General features: G+C 40.0%; 1 protein-coding gene across 2 annotated transcripts; it reads right to left on the bottom strand.

Annotated features, from left to right (window-relative positions):
• Positions 1-2,963: 2,963 nt before the first annotated feature.
• SPTY2D1 (SPT2 chromatin protein domain containing 1) lies at positions 2,964-21,366 on the bottom strand. 2 transcript variants are annotated; one of them, XM_039350781.1, is made up of 6 exons: positions 21,133-21,366; positions 12,649-12,763; positions 8,376-9,821; positions 7,223-7,388; positions 6,490-6,567; positions 2,964-3,935 (listed from the first exon to the last, which is right to left on the bottom strand). In XM_039350781.1, exons 1-6 carry the CDS (start codon positions 21,190-21,192, stop codon positions 3,839-3,841), a joined length of 1,962 nt encoding a protein of 653 aa, XP_039206715.1. In that variant the 5' UTR covers positions 21,193-21,366; the 3' UTR covers positions 2,964-3,838. The 2 variants fall into 2 exon arrangements, 1 of the variants encoding a protein (XP_039206715.1); XR_005557599.1 differs by having other exon boundaries at positions 3,896-3,935; positions 7,203-7,388.
• Positions 21,367-21,670: the final 304 nt, after the last annotated feature.

Raw genomic sequence — 21,670 nt, 5'->3', positions numbered from 1 at the left:
GTGTATGTGTATGTGTATATGTGTATATATATATATATATACCCAGACACACAGACACACATATACACATTAAAAATAAAAGTAAAAATATGACTCTTGGGAATATCCATACTATTAAAACAATGATCACCAAGAGAATGCTTTAAGAGAATAAAATTACATACACACACAGGTAAAAAAAGGATATATGCAGTGTTATCTTCATTTTAGATGTCAAAAGGGTCTCTCTCTCCCTCCCTCTCTATCTGCCCTTGGTCTGCCACTCCTCTTCCCCCACTCTCTCTCTCTCCCTCTCTCTCTCTTTCTCTCTCTTCTTTCTCCCCCCCTCCTATCTGCTGCTCACCTGGCAAGCTTCAAGCTGTTGTCCAACAACCTCCGGGTAGGCAACCTCGTCTCTTTTATGACTCATGGACTTCAACTCCCAGAATTCCTGAGTCAGCCTAGCTGGGCTAGCTAGCTCTCTCCTGCCCTTCCTGCTTCCTTCACAGACGCAGCAAAGGGAGGAGCTCCGCCCAGGAAGCTTTTCAGCTCCTCGGAGAACACTGTGAGTGCACTCTCTTTTACACACACACACACACACACACAACACACACACACACACACAAAAAACACATACACACACAGAGAGAGAGAAGCAGGGAAGTGCAATTGCCTCTCTCTGTCTCTGTCTCTCTCTGCAAAGGCAGAGGAGGCTGGGAGCCACAGGGGAAGGCTCAAAGAGCCGCATGCGGCTCCGGAGCCGCAGGTTGCCGACCTGTGTCCTAACGGCTTCTGTCAGCTGAAATGGAAGAGCGAGGGGGCATTCTATCCCTTCACAGCCCCTAGAATTAATGTTAGGAGAGACTCCAGAGTAGATTGTGGGAACATATGGGGAGTTGCTTTAGGACAGGGGCAGGCAACCTTGGCTCTTTAATGACTCGTGGACTTCAACTCCCAGAATTCCTGAGCCAGGCTGGCTCAGGAATTCTGGAAGTTGAAGTCCACGAGTCATAGAAGAGCCAAGATTGCCTACCCCTGCTTTAGGAGTAAAGAATGATTTAATATCATGAAAAATGACATATTTCAGTTGTTCCGTTTTGCTTTAATATTCATACATCTTAAGAGAATCCTGTTGTACTCTACTTCCCTTACAAATTCACTAGCCAATTTTTATAAGTTTTTTTAGACTGCTGTAATTCTATGACTCTCAGTTTAGTTTTTAAAAATAAAAGATATTTTCCTAAAGTGAAATAATGCAAATAGACAATTTATCATAAAAAGAACATACAATTTTGGATGCTATCTTTGGAATGCCAGATAACTTTGCCACACTATATCTAATGTAAATTTTAATAAGCAATATACTTACTAAAAGCAATAAATTAGATAAAAATGAAGAGGTTAGGTTAAAGGTTAACTTCTAGTTAATTATCTTCCAGTTATCTTCTACATAACAAATTACATCCAAATATTTAAAAATACAGTAGTCTTGAATTAAACTTGCAGTCAAAGCATGCCATATGTATTGGGGAGATTCTTTTCACAATTCTGAACTAAACACAAGTTTGTTATTACACATTTTTTGCTAAGTCAGAGGTTTGTTGAGGACATCATCTACACAGATATCAAAGAGGCGCTGAGGAGGATTTCAATACTTCCACATTCAAATTATAAAATAAACAGTAACTTGGTCATGTTTCAACAGTCATTATCTTGGATAAAAAGATACATGAGTGCACCTGAACAAAGTAGTTTTTTATAATATACACTTCTGTAAAAATAGCACTAGTTGATCACAGTAAACCAAAAAGTAAGAACTCCTGTTTTGCGTGCTAATTATAGCAATCGCTAAACTATTTCATTTCAGCAAATACAGTGCCTTACTAAATTGAGAAAAGTAAGTTTCATAAACAAAAATATCCATTATTTTCTTTGTTTTAATTCTGATGTTTGACCTTTTTGTCATATTTTAATAGCCGAAACCATCCTTTCCTGATAAAGATTTTATCTCCTTGTGATTATTCTTTAATACATTCTTTCCAGAATATTCAATTTCCAATTCTCTCTGTAATCTCATAGACTTAACTTTTAACTAAATAAATTTTCTTGGTAGGATTGCATGATGTGTGTTAAGAAATATTTAGACTATTTTTATTTTCAGTGACTGCATTTTCCATGGTTTCTTCATGAATGAAAAAGAATATTGAACCGGATATTCAAATATTAAACTGAAACTCCAAAACACAATTTTTATAGAACAGAATGATCTGTGATTCTCTAGCAATTATGAAATGAACATCTCTGTTATTGTGCATAGCTTGAAATCACTGTGTAAGCAAAGCTTTTTAAAAGGAAAAACAACCATTTGGTAAACCATCAAATGTTGTTTTCTGTTAGAAATCTTTTCAGCAATCTTGTTAAGCAGTTACACAAAGCAACTAGAAAGATGTTTATATTTAGTAAAACGTAGATAGCATCTGAATAAATACAGAAATAAACTCTACTGGCAGGCTTTGCAGTTTTTATAAAGCTTGCAGTTAACCTAAGAGACCTAAATATTTAAATTAAATCAAAGATGTAGAGAGGTGAGTTATAAACGAAGGCAAACTAATTTTTTCCAAGATGATTTATTATGACTGGCAATGAAGTTTTAGCCCCAAGTATGCGAACAAATCATTTGGTCACATTTCTTACTAAAATAATGTCTGAACGCCACTAATAGAGATTTTCTGCACTGCAAAAGAGAAAATAATTGGCTTTCAGCGATACTTCAACCTGATGCACACAGAACCAGAAGGGGTTCTGAATTCAAGAGTGGAGAGAAATAGCCCTGGGTTGAGTGTCAGAAACACATCGTTTCAAGGGAATAGAAGGAAATTCATAATGGCAGGCATGTTGCTTCTGTCTCATTTCTTTATACTGTTTGTTGCTATGTACTTATTTCCATGATGGTTATTTGCAGGGAACATCATCTTTCTATCAGCTTGTGATGTCAAAGCTTTGTAGTATTAGGGTTTGGGTGTTTTTTTTTTTTTTTTTTTACATAATCTTGTCAAACAGAAATCAGAAAATGTTAATATTGCTTTCAACATCATCATCAGCTACATTTTTAAACCTGTGCTTTATAGGAAGAGAAAAAGTGACTTAAGAATCTTGACTCAGGACACAATCTCTTTTGAAAGATAAAAAACATAAACATTTTTCTATTTGTATGGAATGGAAACAGACTGTATTGTTATTAGGGCCCACTAGTTGCAAGCCAGTGCATAGTCAATCAGCAGTCTGCTGGCATCCTTGAATTACTTTACATCATAGTATAATTAATTTTCATTTTTATTCCAACTAATATTCTCCATTAGTGCATTTATTTGCGTTTCAGAAGGGGAAACTTGGCAGTAATTAAAGGTCAGTATTTGAGCGTCAAACTAAAGAACATAATTTTGGATCCAGAGTTGCCTCTCTGTGAGCACAGAAAAATCATTTCTGTTCATGATAAGGACTGGGTTCCAATAAAAACTTTCTGCTGAAGGAAAAGGCCAGACCAACATTTTCTCCCAATTTCTTCTTTTGAGACAGTCCCAGTAACTAATTCCCATCCTGGAATTATCCTGGAAAATATCCCAGTATTTCCACGGTGTGGGCAGTGGTGCTGAGTGCTGAGGAAAAGCAGAAAATCATATCCCAAATTTTCCTTCTCCAAGGCCTGCAGAACTTTGCACTGTAAAATCTGGCACCAAATCCTTATTTCTATATGTCCATTTTCTACATGATTTCTTATTCTTTCATATGCAAGTACAACTAAAGCTAAACTTTGGAACAAATAGTAGAGTAACAGTAAACCAAAACTGTGGCAAATTGGCTAATGTGTTTTCAACTTCTTTGTTTGCTTTTTGCGTTTCAGTTCCTCCTCTTCACGTTTCTGTTCTTCTAGATCTTCTTGCACTCCAAGTCTCAAGCTAGAACATAAAGTTTTAGTCACCATAAAATTTAAAAATTAAGAAAAACAGCAATTTTAAAACCAACAGTGGGATCTAAACATTTTTATCACAATGAATTCCAAGCAACAACTCTTTCTTATTATGATTGCTAGTTTACCTTCATATCTGAATAAGTTTTTTTCATTCTATGAAAGAAACTACTTTTCCTGGAATTGAACCAATGTTTGAGTATGATATAATTATGTTACCAAAAAAGAGTAAGATAGAAAAGATGGTTCTTATCTATGAAACAGAGAATGTTTACATAATAAAAGAGACACAATTCTGATGTTAGAACAATATTCAGAAAAGAGAGGAACAGTTCATTGCTGATCTATAAAAGGCTGCTTTCTAACAGAGCTATAGCAAGAGTTGTGGCTACAGTAGTGCTACCATTACTATTACTACTAACAATACATCCCGATTATCACTTCTGTATTGCTCTTAGTAAGACTCCTTTCCACTTCCCATGCACTCAGATCGCATCATGAAAATTCATGAACAAAATGTGATAATTTAATGCTTTGAACTTTGGTCACTTTTTTTTAGTGTTACAATAATGATCAAAATATGTGGTTTACATCTCAACCCCTCCCAAAAGCCAAAGAAAGTCACTGTGTGACCACATCTCTTGTGGGTCTCAGTAGTTGAAAAAAAAATGCATACCCCGAACGCTAAAAGTATGCCCACCGATGTATTATACCAAGCATAGGCAACTATGGTAAGGACTATACCATAAAATAGTTTCTACCACAAATGGTAAAAATTAAAATATGAAATGATGTAATTTCATTATAAATTTCTCATCCTACACGTTTAGAACATTCACACATTCTGAACAAGAGACTTTCCTTCACCTACAACAACTACTTGCAGGTATCTGCTCTCCTGCAACAGACAACCAAAGACTTGTAACTAATATGATTGGGAAAGAGACTAGAATTCTAGTTCACTTATTTGCGAAAGTAATCTCCATTTCCTGTTATTATGATTCGGAAATATCAGTGTTTCATAATGGACATTCTGTGTTTTATAAGGGATATGACTGAGGGATGAGGTTATTTTGCTCTAGGAAGAAGAATATATTGCTCAAGAGAGGGAGAGGCACTGCTTTTAGTCTACAGCAGACATGTCAAACACAAGGCCCGGAGGCCAGGTGCGGCCTAAGAAGTGGTTTTATGTGGCCTGCGAAGCCATCCTGGAAACAGTGAGGGAAGGGCCCCCGCTGCCTTGGCCCTGGCCCAGGCCAGCTGGGAGCCAATGTACGATTTTGTGGTGGCCATCTTGGCACTAGCCCCAGTGGACCATGCCTTGGCATTTGCCCCGGTCCCACCCCCTTCTGCCGGAGACCCTCAGATCTGTCCCACTCCTGCCCAGGCCTCCATAGGCACCCTTGATGCGAATGATGTAGAACTGGCCACGCCCACCCAGTAGGCCACTCCCACTCCATGCCCACCCAGTAGGCTGCACTCACTCTAGCCACACCCACCTGGCCCTTCCAGGGCAACCACAATGCTGATGCGGCCCTCAGTGAAATTGAGTTTGACACCCCTGCTCCACAGGTAGTCCTCGACTTACAATTCATTTAGTGACCGTTCAAATTTACAAGGGAAAAAAGTGACCGAAGACCGTTTTTCACACTTGTGACCGTTGCAGCATCCCTGTGGTCATCTGATCAAAATTCAGATGCTTGGCAACCGACTCATAATTATGATGGTTGCAGTGTCACAGGACCATATGATCAGATTTTGTGATCTGCCAAACAAAATCAACGGGGAAGCCGCATTCACTTAACAACCGTGTCACTAACTTAACCACTGCAGCGATTCACTTAACGGTGGCAAGAAAGGTCATTAACATGGGGCAAAACTCACTTAACAAATGTCTCACTTAGCAGCATAAATTTTGGGCTCAATTGCGGTCGTAAGTCCAGGACTACCTGTGTTCCCCTTCATCCTGCAGTTTCTTGCCATCTCTTGATCTCTGAAAGCAAACACCAGGGCATCTACCAATAGGGACAAGAAGTAGGAAGCAGCTGAAGCAAGAAGGGAGAAGAGTTTGAAAGGAGCAATCTTTTTCTGCCCATCCTGAATGGCCATAGTACTGCTTATTTCTTGTTGCTGAAGAAAGATAAGAGTATGAGGAGGTGAAAAAGCTGCAGCAGGAGGAGGAGCGGGTGGGCAGGTGGCCAGACAGTACATAGAAGAAATCAGACAGGTGGGCAGAAGGTGGTGAAATGTATTAGAAATGAGTGAGCAAGCAATAGACAGCTGTACTGATTGGATAAAAGAGACAAAAAGGACAGCATTCTTATGTAATGTTGTAATAGCTGATGAAAAAGTACTGACCGAACTGCAAAATGAATATGTTGTGACTACTGTTTTTGCACTGAAGCGCTATGTAATTTTACATAACGTGGAAAAAAAAACTCAATTCAACTATGACTCTTTAAAATCATTTTAACAGGCTTCATTTTCAACGAAAGACTTAAAAAAAAATGTACATGAGTGATTCAGATAATTTTAATCTTTACCTTCTGGCTTCCTCTTTCTGCTGTTCTTTCCAAGTACTTTCCATGTAACGTAAGGCATAGTCACTTTCATCTTTGTATCTAAAAATAATGAAATTAAATGCGAGGCTCTTTATCTAGCAGAATTGTTTTGCCTTGAACAATATTGTTAGTCCTGGGGAAAAGATTTAGAGCATGCACAATAGAAAGGGGGGGGGGAGAAAGTTCTGTTAATATATGTGGCTTTCTTTAGGTAACAGTGGACATCATGCTATGTAATCAATATTAATTATTAATTGCAATATTTATTTAGAACTAGAGTTGGGTATATTTAAATAAAATAGAAACATGCCAGTTAATGTTATAATTGCAGCGCTAAACTAAGCCAGTGTTAAGCCACAATATAGTTATCTCTTTTCCAAGGCAAGCAATTAAGTATCTTATACTTACAGTACAACAATCTCTTTCCTTTCTGCTAAAATGATTGCAAGCCACATAATATTCCCTGAACTTTCTGACTGTCGTTTTGAAAAGAGGCATTCACTCAATACAATATAGAAGAGTTACTGATAATTTTGGCAGAAATATAATTTTCTTGTACAGTTGTTGCAGGCAGAATAGTGCCCAATGATGTCGGTTTAAAAATGCGTGTGTTACTTTTTCAAAAACCTTTTATCTCTGTTATAGAAATTCATGTAAATGATATGATTGGTATAAGTAGACAACAGTAAAATTACGTTAAAGCTTATTTTCTCACTTTGACCGATCATAACCAAATATCTCTCTGATATGTTTCGAGATCTCTTCTTGAGGCTCTCCTTCATCATCAATAAAATCTTCCATTTCAGAATCATATTCATCTTCATCTTCAAACTTTCTTTTATAGCTACTGGTAATAGGTGGAAGAGATGGTCTTGGAAAACCTAGGGCAGAAATTTCAGACATTTTCTATAGAGACTCAACTCTTCATAAATTGCCTACTTGAAGGTAAAACAACAGTCCATACCTAAGACAGAGGAAGGGCATGAGAAAATTCTATCTCTGCTGCAGCCTGGAAAATCCTAAAGCACACTGGCTGCTCTTCTCTGTGCCAAGGAGATTGGGGGCTTGTCATTTCTGCTGCATGCGTAGGACTCCCTAGTTGCTTGTACTGCAACTGCCCAAACTGAGAATCACCCCAACACACATGGAAAGGCTTCAGGGTAGATGCCGTTGGCATGCAACAACACAACCTGTCAGATGGTTCAGGAACATCTATTCTAAAAACTTACTGAAGCCAGCAGGATTTATACCCAAGTCAAGCATTAGGTTAGAGCAATGTTTTTCAAACTTGGCTATTTTAAGATGTCTGGACTTCAACTCCCAGAATGCCACGCCCTGCATCTTAAAAAGTTTTCAAGTTTGAAAAAATCTGGGTAAGAGAGCTCTTATTTTGTGGGGCAGAATATTTTTGAGATGCAATTTTAAATAGTTGTGTTGAAGTCATCTCTAAATACATACATACATACCGTATATGCCGGCGTACAAGGCGACCCGGTGTATAAGACGACGCCCGTCTTTGTCGCCGAGCTGCATTCCTAGAACGTCGTCTTATACGCCGGAAACTACCAGTATTTCCGGCGTATAAGACGACTCGACGTGTAAGACGACCCCCGTCTTTGGCGCTGATTTTAGCGCTTGCGGAAGTCGCCTTATACGCCGACATATACGGTACACATACATACATACAGTGCTTTTTTTCTAAAAAAAAAAAAAAAAGTGCCGGAACTCACACGTCATACAATCCGCCTTGCCTACCCTACAAGGTTCCATCCCAAAAAAGGTGCCGGAACTCTGTTCTGGGCGTTCTATGAGAAAAAAAAGCCCTGAATACATACATACATACATAGAAACACAAACTTTCAAGATACCTTGTGGGGGAATCCCTGGTCTATGATTAGGAAATGGCCTCATTCCATTCATCTGTCTTGGAACCAGATTTTTGGACGAGATTGTTTCCGATACAACAGTACACTTTGGTTTTAGAGTTCCAGCTGTAGTCATACTTGGCCGACCTGGTCCTGAGCTGCTATCCCTTCCAGGTCCAGTGATTACATTGGAATTTGGCCGACCAGGTCCTACGCCTTGGCTACTGCCTAAACATACTGGTCTTGAAGCAATACTTGGTCGACTAGATCCCATGCTTAAATTATTACTGGCAAGTCTAGGTCCTGTGCTTGAGCTACCGCTTTGCTGCCCTTGTCCTGAGCTGTTTTCTGATCTCCTGGGTCCCATGCTACGTGATCCATGCCCAGGAATCAAACTGTGGCTTGGCTGCCTGGGGCCTGAATTCAAGCTGCTCTTTGATCGTGCAGGAGGTCCTCCTGTGACTGAAATGTTGCTTGCTTGCTTGGAGCTGGATTTTTTATAAGTTTCTTGCTGGGCAGAAACCACACTAGTCGATTTTATATGGGTGCTATTTTTTTTCAAACTAAGGTCTTTATTAGATGATTGTCGGAGGGTTCCGTTTGCAGCTGTTTTCAAGACTACAGTTTGGGACTTAGATCCAGTTTTTCCTCCTCCACTGGGTGCAGGTTTAACGTGATTATTGTGATTATTGTGAGGAGGGCTTTTCAAAGGCCCTTTGGGTGTAGATTTTACTTTTTCAGCATGGCTTGCTTTGGAACTAGATGCCAATTTCGAAGGTTTTTCACTTAAAATTTGCCCTTTGGTTTTCTTATCTTTATTATTTTGTGAGGGAATGTTTCCTTTTGAAAAGGTGGGTTTGTCTGTTGAATGCTTGCCAGCTTTAGCATTTACTAAATCCCTCTGGGAAATTTCTTTTTTGGAAGAACCTGATGCAGTTGCACGTTTCATTTCTTTCTCTGATTTCTTTTCTTTTAGTATAATCTCTTTTCTGTTTCTCTTCTCTAAGTAGTCTCGCTCTCTTAATTCTTCTGCGGTCATTGGTCTTTCTTCTGTCTTTTTTACAACTTTTATTTCAACTGGCTCATACTGTTTTTTTTCAGCCAGCTTTAAAAGATCATTAAAATTCATTGCTGGAGGTGCACTTTTGGCTAGCACCTTTGGTTTTTCTGAACGTTTGGGTGGTTTCTCTTCATACTCTTCTGGTTCCTGCTCAGACTCTGACAGATCATAATCTTCTTCGTTCATTTCATCCTGCGCCCTACAATCTGTGCTTCCAGAAGTTGTGTTTTCATGTGCTTGCTTCTTTTTAGGCTTCTCATCAATAGGAATGCCATTATAGCCATGAAAATTATCCTTTGTCCGCGAAGCCATAGCCCTGGCTTTTCGGTCATGTTTCATTTCCACACGCCTAGCCAGGAGTTCCTCTTTTCTTCTTTTTTCCAGAAGAACTATAAAGAAAAAAAAAAAGCTTTAGTATATCAAAAGGGCTCTGCATTTTGAAATATGTATCTTGCAGATGTAGGTTGAAAATTTATATTCTAACTATATATTATCTAAATTATCACATTACAGATTCAGCTTACAGGAATTCAGTAGGAAATAACCACACAGATTTTAACTGAAACGTCTCTTTAAGTAAGAGGGCTGGTACCAAAAAACCTGTCCAAGAGGCATGGGTTTCAATTACGCACAAACGTCTCACTCTACTTTGAGACTAAGAGGACCATTAAGGAATAGTTCTGTATTAAGATATGGGAGGACCCGCTGCTCTGGGCAAGTGCAGTAGTTCTTGTTTTACAACCATTAATTCAGTAAATGTTCAAAACGGCAACAGGGCTGAACAAGTGGACTTTGTAATGCTTCTGCAGTCACATGATCAAAATTCAGGTGCTCGGTAGCCCACCTACTACACTTATGACTGTGTGGTGCAGCCACTCTTCCCACCCATCTCCCTTGTGGATCTAGGCCAGTGGTTCTCAGCCTGTGGGTCGGGACCCCATTTGGGGTCGAATGACCATTTCACGGGGGTCGCCAAACAATGCAGTCCATCATTTTTTCCCCGTTTCCTTAGCTGTGTTACTCCCTTTTATTCTATTGGCTTTTGAAAACCAATAGAATAGACTCTCTTGAATAGAGTCTAATTCTATTGGCTTTCAAAAGCCAATAGGAATTGTCCAGGCTGTCTCTGCCCTGCTGAGCCCGCCAAAAGTCCCATTCTGCAAACGGTGCTGCAAGTTGTCTGCAGCGAAGGCGAGCTGTCTGGAAGTTTCCACCCTTCCCTGCTGAGCATTACTAAAAATGTAAGTAAAAGAGGGCCAGGGGTGGGAGGCTGGTGGGCGCAGGAAGGGTTGCTGGCGCGCGTGGGGCCCGGCGGGTGCCTTACCTCCCTTGGGCTGGGCCAGCTGGTGGCCCAGCCGGTGGTCAGCCTGCGCCATCTCTGCCGCTTGCCAACTACGCCTTGGCTGGTGCAGGAGGCGGCACCACGCATGAGTGGCGCTCCCGGGCAGGAAAACTCGACTTACGACCAGTTGTGTAGTCCTCGACTTACGACCGGTTGAGTAGTCCTCGACTTATGACCGGTTGGGGTCGCGGCATTAAAAAGGTTGAGAACCACTGATCTAGGCCATCCTGCACAGTAGTTTTGGCAGTAGTGCCAAGGCTGAGCCTGAAATAGATGCCTGGGTCTTCAGCAGTCTTAGCCAACCGCCCCCAGGATTGACATCAACCTTAGCACTTTTGCTTCCACTGAAGGGCTTCTTCAAGGTGTACAAGGCTTCCCCATGATCTGCAAGGCACTGCTCATCTTCAGCTGTTTTCTCTAGCTGCTGAGAGGTGTGTGCAGTCTATTCAAGGCAGTAACAGGCCTTGTCTCCTAAAGCCACTTTGTACTTTCTCCAATGCTTTGTGTGACTTACCTCACAAAAGGGTATGAGGGAGGTGGCAGGTGGTTTGAGACTGCTGAATGCCCCAGGACCTCTATTTTAGACCCAGCCCTGGGCACTGCCACCAAGTGCTGCATGGCAGGCAAGCTTAAGCTTTGCATTGCATTGGGACACCTCCATTTAACTCACACATGGTCTGCACAGACCTCCTGGGGCCTCCCCACTGTGGTGGATTGTACTGGTCAAGATTCCCAAGAGAGAGAGAGAGAGAAGGAGTACATTCCAAGAATAAGAAACAGTTCAGTTCATATAGTTTGTATGGGAGAGAGGATGAAGACGGCCCCTCCCTAACAGTTCTCTGAGTTTAGGCTTGTGTAGAGTGGTTTCATTTTGCAAGATTCTGTCTGGATGTGTGGAACAATAATGAAATATACTTGGAAGAATCATCATGCGTTTGGTTTTGGGGGCCTGACAGCTCTCCCACTCCTTATCTAGGACTCCATCTGCTTAATGACCAGGAGATTGTGGTTGTTCAGCAAAGTGGTGATAGGTTATCTTGCTTAATGATTGCTTTGCTCAACAACCCAAGATTCCGGTTCCAATTGTGACTGTAAGTCAAGGACTACCTGTAGCTCTTTGTAAGATGGCAAAAGAAAATCAGTACACTATTCTTTTTTTAACTGTATTTGTTTTTGCTTTTAACTTATCAACTTACTTCTAATTACCTGTATATAGATACAAAACTAAAATTGTTATCCCAGGAAACTGGTCCTGCCTGGTGTGCAATGCCCAATGAAAACACACACTGAGGTGGAGATTGCAAAAGACTTTATTCTGCATAGAAAAAGGCCACAGGGGGATCACTCCCACTAGGCCTGTGCAAAGACCACAACTTAAACATATTTTTATAACTTTACTTGCTCTTAAGCCCCGTAAATCATGCCCAAAAGATCAACCCATCTTCATTCCCTATATTTAGCAATTTGTGTATATATTTTAGCATAATCATCACTTACACAATTCCCAGCATTTGCTACCCCCAGGTTCCTTTTTTTTCCCTATGCGGTCACCTTCTTCCATGACTACTTTTGGGGTTTCATCAGAGCAACCATTCCTGAGGGTTTTACTGACCGAGCCGCTTTCATTACCCCTTATATTGTAGCAACTGACTGCAAAATGTCTGTGAAGCTAAAATAAGAATTCCTTGCAGAGACTAAAGAACAACAAACAATTAAAAAAAAATCCGTTTTGTTACTGCTTCAGTGTCAAGAGGACACTGAATACGTAAAAGTAAGGAAAGCACGACAATGATTTTCAAAAGGAAGGCAGAAAAAAGTTATTCTCAAGAATAACTAACAACAGCCTTTATAGAAAGAAAAATACTGAACGATACCCTTTTTCTTCTGTTCCTCTTCTTGCCTTCTGAGAAAGGCTCGCACAGCTGCTGACTGAACACCTTTAACTTTTGGATCCTTTTTGGGAGGACCAACTGCCAAACTGTACCTCTTCTGCAATGAAACAAAAGTTTCACAAAGATGAGAAACAAATACGAACTTATTGAGCAACTGTTTGCAGCTACGTCCAAAAGGATTATTACTATGCAAAAAATTTCTTCATGCATTAGAGTAAGAATTACTTTATGAACAAACAAAAATAGAAATGCAATGTATATAGACTAACAGAAGAAAACTTAAATTCAGCTCTGCATCTCAACTTTATATGGAATCTAAGAGATTTTTAAAGAGAAAGTACTAAGGTAACAAAACACATAACATAACATAAAATGACAAATAAACAGGGACATTATTTCTATTGGACTGTAATGAATACCAGCGACTGAGTTCCTTTTTATAGGGTTTGGGATTTTATCAAGAAAAAGTTCCCTTAAAAGGATTGGGAAAAGAGTCACTACTCTTAGCTCTTTCAAAGAGATTCTTCTGAACGCTCAAATAAAAAAAATGAGATATTTGGGAATCAAATACCAAATCAAATACAAAAAATATTTGCTAGGTTATAAATTTCTGCTAGGTTATAAAATGTAAGTTTTTCTATGCACTAGTTCAAAATATGACATTTTAATTATCCTTTCCCTTATTATTTTTTTTTTGGGGGGGGGAACAACTGCTTCTGACTTACAAAATACTGTGGTGCTAAATAATGTTTTACTAACATTAAGCTAGAACAATTGGAGAATATATAAAATATCAAAAGAATCATTTTAACAATATCTTTTCCGGATATACTTAGCCCTACACTTAACAGGGCATCTATTGTTTTAGAATAAAATCTTAGGCACATCGATCTATCAATTCACTTCCAAATACTGGTAGATTAAGTCCAGATTAGTTTGGCACTATGAGCAGTCATAACCCATAGACCAGTGGTGGGGAACCTATGGCACGCATGCCAGAGGTGGCACTCAGAGCCCTCTCTGCGGGCACACATGCCATTGCCCCAGCCTTGCCTCCTCCTGTGACCCCCTCCTCACCAGCAGCCTCCCTGGAGGAGAGTCGCCCCCATGTGGCCCACGCGGAGCAGCACAGCCAAGGACATGGCAGCCAGGCAGCGTAGACAAGACTCTGCCCTCACACCCCATCACGCACAATTGATGCTGCGGGGCGCGGGCAGAGGGCATGGCCACAATAGTACTGCTGGGCTGCCTGGGCAATCTGCGGCAGACCCTGGAGGCAGTGTGTGGCCCTGCAGGCAGGCGGGGTGGGGGCAGGGCAGGGGGTGGAGCGGGGGCAGGACCAGTTTTTGGGCACTCATCTCTAAAAGGTTCGCCATCACTGCCGTAGACTATATAACTTTATCACCTTTTATTCATATACAAAGGAATGGATGAAAAAATAGCAAACTCTATTTTTCTAGCAAATTATCATCTGATATTTGGAAAGAACTCAGGAAACTATGGGTAGCTGAAGTGTGAATACAAATCAAGTCTGAAAACTGGTGGAAAGTGAAGTTTATGATATATCTGAAAAATCTAAGTGGAATCAGGCCCATATAAATCTTCGTAATAGTAGTTTGCAGAAACTAAGCAATAAACGACATAACCACAGAAGTACCAGCATTGCATTATCTAAACTGCAACTTCATAAAGGGATAGCCAGAAATCCACCTTTGGTGGAAAACACATTGTTTGGGTTTTCTTGATAGGTTTTTACAAGTGGAAACACCGATTCTTGCTTTTTCAATAGCATTGGATGACATCTCTATATCTAAATAATTCGTAGCAAAGTGCTAATTATATATTGCTCTTATTACAAAGTACCAATACAGAGATAAAATGAGCAAAAATTCCAAATGCCTTTAGAAAGGTTTTAAAGAGCTGAGTGACGTACTACATGCTCTCTACATATAGGTTCAGAAATGATTTAACATTGTAAAGTTAGCATTAATTTCCTTTCTCATAAGGACTGCAGAAATATTTTAAAATAATATTTTAATATTTTAAAATAATTTTAAAATATTTTAGAACAGTGGTTCTCAACCTTTTTAATGCCACCACCCCCCAACTGGTCGTAAGTCGAGGACTACCCAACCGGTCGTAAGTCGAGGACTTTCCCTGTCCGGAAGCGCCCCGCATGCGTGATGCTGTCGCCTGCGCCGGCCAAGGTGTAGCTGGCAAGGGGCAGCGACGATGCAGGGCGACCACCAGCTGGGCCACCAACTGGCCCAGCCCAAGGGAGGTAAGGCACCTGCCGGGCCCCACGCGCACCAGCAACCCTCCCTGCGCCCGCCGGCCTCCCACCCCTGGCCCTCTTTTACTTCCATTTTTAGTAGTTGCTCAGCAGGGAGGGGTGGAAACTTCCAAACAGCTCGCCTTCGCTGCAGACAACTTGCAGCACCGTTTGCAGAATGGGACTTTTGGCGGGCTCAGCAGGGCAGAGACAGTCTGGACAATTCCTATTGGCTTTTGAAAGCCAATATAATTAGACTCTATTCAAGAGAGTCTATTCTATTGGCTTTCAAAAGCCAATAGAATAAAAGGGAGTAGCACAGCTAAGGAAAAGGGGGGAAAATGGCAGACTGCACTGTTTGGCGACCCCTGTGAAATGGTCGTTCGACCCCAAATGGGGTCACGACCCACAGGTTGAGAACCGCTGTTTTAGAATTTTTAGTGCTTTACTAAGCACTAAAGATTGTTATTGTAAAAAATTAATAAAATATATTTAAAAAGAAAAGAAATATTTTAAAATTTCACCCTCCCTATACTAAGAGTGAAAATAGCACCTGGTTTCAGATCTATCACAAGTCATTCAACAATACAATGAAGAAAACTCTCAATTCCGGCTAAGCAGGCTTCATATTCAAAATAATCAGAGCATATTAAGCTGCAATGAGTTTGTGCATGAATATAATATGCCCTTATTTCAGGATTTCTAATTCACTTAAGCTGTATATGATTACTGTATAATAACAGGAAGTAATATACTTAATATACCCATATATATTAAATTCTGAGATATCTGTAGCAATAGCTGATCTATTATTATGATCTATCAGTAAAACAGAGCTAGTCTACTGTTTCAGTTTAAAAACAGCTAATTAATTGTTAGAAGCTTTTCCCAAGGGAAATGAACTAATAGGCCAACAATTTTAGTGACACATGATGCAATGCTATAATTGTTTTTGCTTATATAAATAGTCAAATACAAATGTCATCTAACACATCTTTCTTTGAAAGCTGAACAATTTAAACTCTTTTTCTTATTTCTTGACAATAACTCAAATTGGCCTCCAATATAACACATACATTTTATAAAATTATTTTCATGATTATAAAATTAATGAGATGGTTCCCAGAGCTACGAAAGGAGTTTTCCTTCAGCTGAAGAACCTGCCCCTGCTGTCTGGTATTTGGAAAGAAAAAAACAGCATTGCTATCCTGTATGAAGCGTACAACATCCAAAAACAACATTAAAGCTCACATTTTAATGAAAGCTCCACATTATATTTGACGTGGAGCCTTCTTTATGAGTAATTTTGGAATAGGATTTAATTACTTTTGTATTTATTTTCCCATCCACCCATATTATTTTAACATGCTGAAATTCCAAGACATTAAGACACTGCGCTCTATTTTAAACTTGCAGGAGGGGCTCAATCCATCTAAGACAGGGGTTCCCAATCAGGGGTGCTTGTGCCCACTGGGGGCGCAAGACGATATTCCAGGGGGTGTGAAAACTTGGGTTTTCAAAATTATAGCGTATATGCATAATTCGTTGCCGTTATTTCAAACTTTTGTAAGGGGTGCAAGAGTATATCAGAAGCGTTCTAGGGGTGCGGGGTATAGAAAAGGTTGGGAACTGCTATTCTAAGGGCATTGTATTAATACAGAGTTACAAATGAATTATTCAAAATGTGAAAAAAATATTACTTGATGGTATCTAGGGGAATTCTCTACTATATTATTCCATAGAAACTGATGATCACATATATTAATGGTTTTGTTGGGTATATGGATAGGTCTGAGTTTATGTAAAAGTGTGAATAAAATGAATGTATTTAGGTACATTGCATTTATGATGCTAAGGTAGTAGAGGTAGGCAATCTGATGCTGTTCAGATGTTTGGAGCTTTTGCTGAAAAGTAGTACCATATATGCCGGCGTATTAGGCGACCCGGCGTATAAGACGACCCCCGTCTTTATTGCCGAGCCGCATTCCTAGAACGTCGTCTTATACGCCGGAAACTACCAGTATTTCCGGCGTATAAGACGACTCGGTGTATAAGACGACCCCCGTCTTTGGCGCCGAGTTTAGTGCTTCCGGAAGTCGTCTTATATGCCGGCATATACGGTACATAAATATTCTAACTACATATATTTGTTTTATCAACCCTTGGTCCAAACGGCCAATAGCTAAGTATGACAGGAGTTGTAAAAATTTGCAATGTACATTTGCTTATTTTTATAATACACAATATTGACTATGTTACTTAAAGCCATTCTCTGAATTTTAGAGAAAATTGGTAACTTTCTTGTCAAAAAACACAAAACAAAAACAACTGATCAAACTGAGAAAGTTATATTTTCTATATAGCAACGTTCACCAACTTTATTGCTATAGAATTACAAGCAGAATATGGGGTACAGTTCTTATAATAGATTTTTTCTTCCAAGTATATTTTACTCATAGAAAGCAAATACACCTTAGACATAATCCACTCTACTGAGAGGCAGCATTTTAAAGGATCCAGCAAAGCTCTGATTTCCTTTTTCATGTAATGTAATGGAGCAAGCACCTGGATTATATAGTCAAGGAAGGCCAATACAAAAAGGCTTAACAAAAAGAAATTCCCTTTAACAGCCCAACAGAATGACTTCATCTTGATATACTGTAAGAAAACTAGACAAGTGGTGTTCTTGGATTCCTGTCTGGCAGAGGAAAATAACTTTATGATCTCCACATGTTTTGAACTGTGTGACCAATGGCAGACATAAAAAAAAAAATTCACACTTCAAATTATTTGAAAGACCACCAGGTTGTCTCCTGCTGTTTTACCGAATCCCTCCATGCATTGGATTGGGCCTAAACTATTTCATTTGTTCTCCACAACAATAGCTTCAACAAAAACTTTAAAATGCTACATCACAGTTGGAAAAGCAGCAAATTCACAAATCTTAAGTCAGTCTAGTTGAAATGAATCTGATTGTACTATGACTTTCAAATTACTATTATATTGTTTGTTTGTACAGTATTTGAAGTTCCTTTATGTTGCAATAAAGGATAGTATCCCAGAGTTAAAAAATAGTGTATCTCCACCCAGGGGAAAGATCTCATCAATCCCTGGTATTACCAGGATATTTCTGCAGAAACATAATTCTTCTACTCCCCAATTGCTAGAGCTATAAAATTAACAGAGGGTCAGAAATCATATGGGAAGAAAAAAAATCATGATCCAAAGCCCTATAATATGCTCTTGACTCATAAAATATTTAGACTACCACTTCAGCTATTCTAAATGAATAGCTTTCTAATCTAGGTAGGAAAGGAAGACAACAAATTGATCTCCATCCTCACTTCTATTTGTTGGGTCATTGCCAGGATTATGCCCCATTTTTAAAAACCTCCAACAGAAAATCTTCAAAAATGGGAAGAGTTTATTTAGGTTCTTTACATAACTTAATTTTACGTCCTTAATTCCAAATAATTAGCATTCCAAGGGAAAAAAAGGCATTGGAGCAAAATACAATACATATTTTAAATATAGGAATGGACAAGCATGTTTACAGGTAGTCCTAATTTACAACTGTAATTAAGCCAGGAATTACAGTCATTAGTCATGCTGGACATTAAATGGATCACATAACTGCACCTGATTTTATGACTTTTGTCCCAGTTGTAAAACAAACACCATGGCGATTAAGTGAACAAACTCTTTACAATGGACATTTTTTTTGCAGAAAACTGGAAGCAAACTCTGGTTTCCAGCAAAAATGCCATAAATTGTGGTTATGTGACCGCAGGACACCACAAATGCTGCATCGTTTGCAAACACTTGCCAAAGACCCAAAATGTGATCACGTGACCAGGAGAGGGGGGAAATGGACCATGGATCTTCAAACCAGATCATAAGAATCTTTTTTGGTGTCCAGCATAACTTTAAACTTTATGACCTGTGCATATAAACATTCTCTTCCTTTGAAACAATTTAAAACATTGACAGGTTATGCTGGCTCCTATAATGAAATCTTTTGATCAATTGCTGTAACCAAAGGCTTACTTGACTCATGTGGGCAATTGGGAAAGAGAGAAAAAATCTCCCTAACTCAGAGGTCCCCAACCTTTTAAGTACCAGGGACCAGTTTCATGGAGAAGAGTTTTTCCGCAGACCGGAGTGTGTGGGTTTGTATGCTGCTTGCATCCCGCAGATGGGGCTTGGCTTGTTTGTGTGGACCAGTTGCTGGCATGCCACGGCCACAGACTGGGGATTAGGGATCCCTGCCCTAGATGATAGGGAGAAGATACTCTTTAACAGAAAGCTACCAGAGCATGCTTGTACTTTATACAAGAAAACATGACAAAACAAGTTATTGCTTGGTGTAATGTGTGAACCCAACCATCATCTCATATGCTCATATTCATGAGAAATAATAAAAACAGAAAAACAGCAAAGGCAAAGCTTAGAAATAACAAGGAATGAACACTAACAACGTTGTTTAATATTTCCATTAAAGATAATGAAAGGGAGGAGTTACAAGCAATGCTTTAATGGAAAAGTGAGCTTTGGAGAATCAAAGGATTGATTTGTTACTTTAAAATTAAGTGCATTCTTCATCTCCTTCTATGCTTTCCCCATAAAACACTTTAATATAGGTAGTCCTCAACTTACAACAGTTCATTAAGTGACTGTTCAAAATTACAACAGAACTGAAAAAAATGACATCACAATTTTTCACATTTACGACCATTGCAGCATCCCCAGGGTCACGTGATCAAAAATTTAGCCACTTGGCAACTGACTCATATGCACCTTTTGCAACTTTCAGACAAGCAAAGTCAATGGGGAAACCATATTCACTTAACTAATTGCACTGATTCACTACAGAGATTCACTGATTTGCAAACTATGGCAAAAAAGGTTATAAAATAGGGCAAAATTCACTTAAGAAATGTCTCACTTAGCAACAGAAATTTTGGGCTGAATAGAGATCATAAGTCAAGGACCACCTGCATATATTAACCTGAACTTAAAAGAATAGAATTTTTGTCATAAAATTGGCAATCTCAACTGCACTCCAAACACAACGTCTTTCAGAACACCTCAACAAAACCAGTACAGATTTCTAGCTGAAGATGAATGTGGCATTCATTGTTCCTTGTTTTGGTATAAATATAGAAAGCTATACCTTGTTGTTAAGGGGAAAAAAACATACTCTATTGCTGGTTTGTGCCTTGAATGCTATAAAATCCCATAGCATAACCATAATCTATAATAATAAAATAAAAGAGTCACAACTTGATTCCCATATGCTAGAATTTCTGCAGTTTTAAGGCTGTAATTCAGTTATGTGAAATACAGTAAACATGTACAAGCATACAAAGGCAAGCACAAGTTTCAAAGAACAGAGAAGTATCTGCCTGATTACTACTCATTACATACTGTTTCGTACAACTGGATATACCATACATTTAACTTGGAGTAAAGAAAACCTGCATCAAATACACTTAGCTCAAATACAATTAAGACAGTAAAATAAATGCAATTAACAGCTCTCTTGAGACTAGGCCCTTTACTATTCTTTCTTATTTAATGTTATCTCTCTCCTTCCAAATGTATTTCTGGAACCAGCTCCAAAAAAAAATCTAATCTTTCTCTTCTTGGCAACAAAGATACTACTGAAGCCAATTTAAAAAAAAAAACCCAATGCTTCTTTAGTTGAGAAAGCAATACTTTTTATGAGTAATTTTATTTGCAAAATGGTGGGAAAAGGACGAGAAAGACTTCCGAAACCAGGACCACTGTATGTAGGAGGAAGTTAGTTTTCACTTCACTGACACCCTGAACCACCTTTTCTGGGGTTGAAAATAGCACTGCGGGTTGTAGGAGTCTGTCTGGTCAGGATCTCGAGATCCGAGGGGAAAAAGACCTTCCGGATATTTCTTCCAGAAAGCCTGGCCAAAAACAGGCTGCCAGCTGAATGAGCGGGAGATGACGGTCTGGGTCTGTAATCATGCCGCAAAGCCTGAGCGGATGCGCTACCGCGAGGGATGGCGAATCACTCTTTCAATACTCCGGCTACTTAGAGGCGAAGGGCCGTATCGCCTCCGGAAAGGAAGAGTTGGGCAACAGCTGGCATCCACGTCAATCCCAGCCCGCCGCATCCCTCTTCCTCCACCTTCCCTTCCCTTCCCTTCTTTCCTTCTCACCGGTACGGCGCTCGATCCCTGCTGTTCCGAGGCCCTCACGAGGATTTCGCGGAAATCCATGACGGGCTCTCTCCGAGGCTCTTTCCCTGCGAGGCGCTCGGGCGGCGAGGAGCGCCCCTCAACTCTCCTCCCGTCTCGTCTCTCCTTCTCTCTCTCTCTCCTCTCTCTCTCTTCGGACTCGCTCCTCGCCCACCTGACGAAAAAGTTGCTGGCAACGCCCCTCCCTACCCTCACTTCCGGCCCGCGGGCCGCTCTGCCCCCCTCTCTCTCCCTCTCTTTTTATATCGCCTCGGAGTTTTCGACCGAGTTTTTTTTTGACAAACGTCACTTCCGTCACTCACGCCATAAGCGAGCACGCAGGCGCCCTCTCCCTTCCCGGATTTTTTTTTTTAAAAATGGGCCTGTAACGTCACGTGATCGAGCTTTTTAGAAAGGCTTTCGGAGCGGAAGGTTCCACGTGGTAGTGGTAAGGGTGAGTTGAGGGCTCGTTTCTTCTGTTCCTCTCGGCGATGGTTCCCTATGGATGTTGAGGGGGTTG

Source organism: Crotalus tigris, unplaced genomic scaffold (genome assembly GCF_016545835.1).
Source record: "Crotalus tigris isolate CLP2741 ecotype Arizona unplaced genomic scaffold, ASM1654583v1 scf7180000018354.2857554, whole genome shotgun sequence".
In the NCBI taxonomy this organism is placed as follows: Eukaryota; Metazoa; Chordata; class Lepidosauria; order Squamata; family Viperidae; genus Crotalus; species Crotalus tigris.
Note: the sequence above shows the minus strand (reverse complement) of the source record. Positions and strands in the feature narration are given on the sequence as shown.